A 6,625-nucleotide genomic window follows, 5' to 3' on the forward strand; every position below is an offset into this window, starting at 1 on the left:
GGCGGCTGCAGATTGAACAGACTGTGAATCCAGCTAAAGGATAAGAGGTTGTTTTAATTGGCTAAATCTGCTATGTACTAAGCGTATGGCTATGAATTTGTAGCCAAAACACTAATCTAAAAAAAATGTCATGTGCAATTTAAACACAAAACAAAAATGACATTTTCACTCGTCAATCCTAGTTTTGCCATGAGGGTTTTTAACCTAACATTTTATAATGACTACCAATTCCTTACCTTTGCTGAAGTAGAATTTTCATGATATACTCCTTGTACCAAGTCCATAAGGGCACTTGCTAAAAGTTCCACAACCTGAAAAGCAAGATAAAAAATTAAACAATTTCAAAAATTTATCCCTATTTTTACTTTAGAATGCCTCAGAAGGCTTGGTAGCTAGGCAATATTTATGTCTGATAGGAAAAAAAAAATGGGGTTATATGCGAAGATTCTGGCAAATGGCATTGCCCACCTGGATATTAAGAGCTATGATCCAATTTTTTTCAGTCATAATTTAAGCAAAGAGAAAAAAAATCTTATAAGCATAGCATTTAACCAATATACATGAAAATCCAGTAATAGCCATTTTGAACATAAGCTTATATTTCAGATAACTAATTAAATCTTAACCCAATTTATTTTCTGTATGTTTATTTCTGTCAGGCGGATACTTTTTAAATTTCCCCATTCTGGGAGCCATTACAATGCTAATTTTCATACTTAATATAGAAAGAAAAGCAAAAGCAAAAGATTGGTTAACCTTTCAAATGTGTTCGCTCAGTTGTACTTTAAATGCACTGTGGATATATTCTGTATAGGGATCCTGGGTCAAACATACCTTATTTTCATACCTTAAAATTTTTACAGAAACACAATATTGAAATTGTATTCATCAAACCTGTATTACTTTCAAAGCTCAGGCTATTAAAAAAAATCAAGCAAAATTGGAAGCTTTGAACCTGTTCCAGAATGTAAAACAAGCAGAAAACACTAAATGATCTCTTTGGAACTACTGTACAATTTAGAGTTGTTTATATAAACCGTCGTAATTCAAAAGGATAAAACAGTGCTATTTATTATAATGTTCAATGCAGCCATTTCAAACAAGAATTCCTCAAGGCAACCCCATCCACTTCTTATAAAGTTTTACTATCTTGTATATTTAGCTTCCAATATTATGCAGTCCTATATCTGATTCCTACTTCTTGCTTCCTAAAATTTAGCTCAGTTCTGATTGAATTAAAGGATTTTGTTTCAGCTTTTATCATTCTTGTAATTGAAGACATTATTAAGCCACAGGATACAGACCCAAACAACAAGATACTTCAATTTCAGGTACCCTGGATTTAATAAACATTTTCTTAGAGGCAAATTACATTAATTTGTAGAAAGACTTGCTTTAAGATTTTAACACATGAGCATTTATCTTCAAATTTATATTTACATTCATACTGCATAATACACGCAAGGCTGCTGATATGGAAATTTTACTGATTAAACACATTTTTTCTAGCTCTGCAAATGGGTTAATTTGTAAGACCTATACAAAGTCTTTTTTTTTTTTTTTAAATCACATTGCCCTTTAGTAACCAAATACTTAAGAAATATTGTAGCAATATGAGCTGCAGAGGAACTGGAAGGACAATGATCCTACAGTGTTACCAGATGTGTTGAGTTATTTAAGTGGGGAAGAGAGAAAAATGAATGGATTTTTTTCCCCTGAAGGTATCAGATAAGCCCTATTCCCAAATCCAGGAGGATTGAGTATCACCAATAGGTCTATGAAAGACTGTAACTAAATGCACAGCATCAGATCAGATTACAGTTTATACAAGCAACATCCCAAGATCCCCGTGATGGCTGGATACATAATACAGATCAATCACTCACTAAGAATTGCTATGGTTTTGAAAGAGTTTGAGCTCTGAGATCAGAACTGGTAAAGCGAAGAGGGATTTACAAAGAGAAAGTCTGAACTAAATGTCAAAATGATGGCATGAACTTTTAACAATGGATCTGGTTTTGGATAATCCCAGTGTTTATTTCCCTGAAATTCCAGACCAGGCTGAAGCAAAAAAACTTTTTATTCTCTCATTCCTTTTCTCTTAACACAATCAACAAATATAGACAGATCTGTACTTACAAGTTCATAATTTATAAATGACCTATCCTTCCAAATGGCCATATTTACTTAAGCAGAATACACCTTCATAGCCAATGACAATCATCAAGGAAAAAGCTTTGGGCTCATGGGTTAACAAATCCAGGAAGAGATTATGAAAAGCGGAAATAGCCTAGGGGACTTGAATGTGTCCCAGGCAAGGGTGATTTACCCAGTGCACACATAAATCTCTTTCCATTGTTTGAAATGTTTACTTTACTTTTAAAATAATACCAAAAAGAGATGTGTTTAAGTATCATCCTCCTTTAAAATTGCAAATATTTCTAAAAGACCACAGGGCTACCAGACACACATACTTTAACAAAACTAATCTTTTTTTTTCACTACATGGCTTACTACCACAGGTATTTACCTGCTTAGATATCTACTGCACTAAAATATATGAATTTTTTTTCTTCTTCAGGTTTCTTCTTCAGGTTTTAATGAATTTTTCTTCTTCTTCAGGTTTCTGAGGAATAATTTGTTCAAGGAACCTAAAATGATAGCAAGGACAATGGCACCAGAGGAGAATCCAGAAGTCTAAATACTAGACCTTCTGTGGCTAAGAGCCCAAGGCCCAGACTTCTTGGTGCTCTGGACAAAAGCAACCATGAGGAAGATTCAAGGACTTTTGTTTCTCAGGTCTGGGGTTGGGGGTTGGGAGTGGAGGGGGTTGGTAAGCAAACATTTCCTACTAGTAAAAGAAGATAGGCTAAAAGAGCCTCGATGTTTGCTACCCTCAGATGCCCAACAGATTAGACTACAATGAATCAGAGGAGAGGACTAGGAGCCGGAGGATCTAGAGACTATTTCATTGTGAGATTTGGGGCAAATCAATTAATTTCTCTAAGCTATAAAATGGAGAGAGTTGCAAAACATAATCCCCACCCCCGTCATCGGCATTTTAAAAAATTTTTTAAATTAAAAAAAAATTTATTTATTTAAATTAGTTTCAAGTATATAGTACATTGGTTAGACATCTACATAGTTCATAAAACAATCCCCTCAATTGCTCCCTCCCTCCTCTGGCCCTCCACTTAGACATCATATTAATGCTAACTGTATCTCCTCTGCCGTGCTCCCCATCCCTGTGACCAACTATCAACTACCAATTTGTACTTTGACCCTTCACCCCATTCTCCCAGCCTTCTAACCCCTCCTCTGTCTGTCACCCAACTGTCCACTATATTTGTGAGTCTGTTTTTGATTAGTGCAAAACATAATTTTTAAGGTCCCTTCCTGTTCTAAGATTCTGAGCTTCTAGAAATTCAAATCTTGTTATTTATAATTAGGCATGTAAGTTTAAAAACTGCTTTTTTGCTAATATGTTCTTTCCACATGGACCTTTCCCTTTGTCTGAATTTGACTGATTACTTTCTTTGTGAACTTTTTGTACCCGAGTCTCCTTGGTTCCAATACCTAGAATGATAATCAAACAATTTCCATTTTAAAATCATTTAAATCATTTCTATTTTTTAAATCATTATGATTGGTAGCCTGCTCCACCAGCTGGCAAAGTCTTACTTGGGTCAATTAAAGGTCACATTGCTGAACTCCGGGTCTTGAAGGGCTCTAATGCATAGGAATAATTCATATATATAGGATTCAGAATGATGTCAGGTTTAAGTATAAAGTTGCAACAAACAAATAATGGCACTACTTGGCCACATCACTTCCCTCTCTAATGAGTAAATATGTTGGGCATTTTGAAGAGTATCTGGAGCATAATAAGTCTCAGTGAGTGTTAACTTATTATTCTTCTATACTTCTATATTATTACTCTGTATTCAATATAAGTCTTGGATAGATGAAGGGTATAGTATGGAAACCACGAGTTGTGTGCCCAAACATTTTAGAAGAAAGTGGGTTTTAACTGAACAATGGAACACACAAAAGGACTATTTTAACCCAAATCAAAGATCTCTGTAACACTGACTTCTTGCATCCTGAAACAAATTTCGTATTAAATGGCTATCACCATGTTATAAAATTTACTTCAGCTGTCTAGAGTAAACAAGAAGAACATTATCTTCTTAAATTTTTGCATTTTTGGAGGTTGTGGGAATAGCAGCATTGCTTACCTGTACATGCAAACGCAAAAATGTGTTTCTTTTCAATTTGTGTCATATGTTTAAATTTGACTCTAAAGAAATGCCATACGTTATCTCTCAATCTTCTAACACCTTAGATTCCAGTGAACCAGAAACGGTAACCATTCACAGTGTTAGTGCTATGAATTGGCTTTTCTTGCCACCTCATTTTTTGGCTACCAGGGAGGTGACGTAGAAAAGTAAGTGGACAGTGCACCCCCAACTGCTATTCTTAAGCAAACTGTTGACTCTTCCCACTTCAATCTCCAGCTTTTCCCCAAAGGAAAGAAACAGGTAGTATCCACGTGCACCTGAATCTTACTTAGCACACAGATCTGATATAATTGAACTTTGGAGTGAATTTCTTAAGCAGTAAATTTGTAAGACAAATTTCACCAATCTCAGGGGAATATGTAATTGCATCATTCTTTATCTTTTGGTAAGAGTAACTACAATTCAATGATTGTTTAACCAAAAAGCTAAAGTGATGCATAACCTCATAAAAGGTGTTGTGATGATTATGCCCTGAGCTATAATAAAATTCTCATTATAAAAAACAAATTGAGAGAAGTAGAGAGTAGTAAGAAAACAACAATGAGCAAAAACATCCTCACTTACATTTCTATACAAAGATGCCTGTAACATATTCTTAAGGAAAAAAAAGCTGGTTACAAAACAGAAGAGCATGATAGGTACTTTTAAAACAAAAATGAGGTCAATTTATGTGTTTACTTATGCAGAGAAAAACATCTGAATGGAGAAACAACAAAATAGTAATAATAATGATAATATGGAAGGAAGTGGTAAGAGTCTGATTTTTAATTAAAAATTAATTCTTCAATTTTAAGAATTGCTTAAACTTATAATTGCTTAAATTTACAATGTATTATAACATTTTCTCCCTCTTTTTATTATACTGCCTTAATAATCAGATAAAACACTAAACTTACTTCCACGTGTGTGTGTGTGTGGGGGGGGAATACCCTGCTTTTGGTGTCAAGGAAGCTTCATGCTAAGCTGTATCCACAAATTGATTTATGTAATATATTAATCGATAGTCCCTGGATTAGCAAAAAGATCAGTAAGTGGTGGTAAGCATTCTATGTAGACAAGTTATGCCTTTCTCAATAAATGTGATTCAGGAGTATTGTCAGTTAACATTTGACAGATGGAATAGACGCAACAGAACTTAACTAGCAAACCAGAATATTTTGGTTTGAGCAAAGGAGCACCTAACTTAAGTTAAAAGTAAAATGCAACTAAATCTTTAGAAAAATGTTATCTGTAAACTAATGTGGCTCAATTAAAGCTCTAGATAGCATAAACTAGAGTTGATGTAATTAGGTAGTAGAGTTGTATTTTAATTCACTTAAAAAAGGTTGCTACATAATTGCTTGGTATATAAAAAAGTGGAGGCTATTACAGATTTATAACCCTTTTTTTTAAAAAAACCTGCACTAAAAAGGTTATTTTAATCACGGTTTTTACTACAGTGTAGAATGACAAGACAACATGTGATCCATCACTCTATTTAGGATGTGAATGAACACATGGCCCCTCAGTCTTTACTACTCTTAACAGCTGCTAGTAAAAAAACAGTCATGTGTGTGCACGCATCTGCAATGCCGATGGCATTAATTACACGCAAATTTATTGCACTCCTCTCCCCACCCCCAGGAACAAATAGCAATGCATAAAGCAGCCACAAAAGTAAAATGCCCTTGGGGAAGAATTATTTCTCATATACATCTTGGGAGGAACAAAAGATGGATTTAACATAAATATATCCTTTTAAAAGAACTTTGGTATTTGAAGGGATATTGTCAAGATTTTTTTTAAGTGACAAAACCTATATTGTCAGTGAAAAGGAATTACAAAAAAATACATGTATAGATAAAAGATGCTGAATAGTCTGCTAATGGTAACCAGAGCAGTTAGCATCACTCTTTAGTTCCTTTTCACACAAATGAAGCACCAAGTATATGAGAGATACATTTAAAGATGGAAAGACTGACATTACCAAGGTAAGGTAGAGAAGGAAGGGTTAAGGAGTAGTGTACTCCCATATAGAGACCAATAATAATATCTGACATTTGTAAAGCACTTTATCATTTATAAACTGGGTTTCAGCAAACTATCTCCATCCAGGTGGATTAAGTCCCCGGTGCTCAGTCAGAGCTTTCAGGCTGGCAGCCTTGATGGAGACGCAACCTCTGAAGAACCCGGGGAACAGCAGCAGTGGCCAAATAAGGGGTAAGTCTACTAACCCACCACCTGGGCTCAAACAACCCAGATGAGCCCTAATCTGCAATGCTGATTAATATAAATGAGCGGCTTTAATAAAACCATTGATGAAGTCTATGAAGGAATGGTTCTCT

At 34.8% G+C, this 6,625-nt stretch overlaps 1 protein-coding gene across 3 annotated transcripts in view; it reads right to left on the reverse strand.

Annotated features, from left to right (window-relative positions):
- Window positions 1–6,625, reverse strand: part of PDSS2 (decaprenyl diphosphate synthase subunit 2) — a 212,876-nt gene that overhangs the window by 66,409 nt on the left and 139,842 nt on the right. For all 3 annotated transcript variants that reach the window (XM_025042420.1, XM_006926049.3, XM_025042421.1), the window contains one exon: window positions 237–311. In XM_025042420.1, coding sequence (XP_024898188.1) covers window positions 237–311 — 75 coding nt within the window. The remainder of the gene's footprint in view (window positions 1–236; window positions 312–6,625) is intronic.

Source organism: Pteropus alecto, unplaced genomic scaffold (assembly GCF_000325575.1).
Source record: "Pteropus alecto unplaced genomic scaffold, ASM32557v1 scaffold79, whole genome shotgun sequence".
NCBI lineage: Eukaryota > Metazoa > Chordata > Mammalia > Chiroptera > Pteropodidae > Pteropus > Pteropus alecto.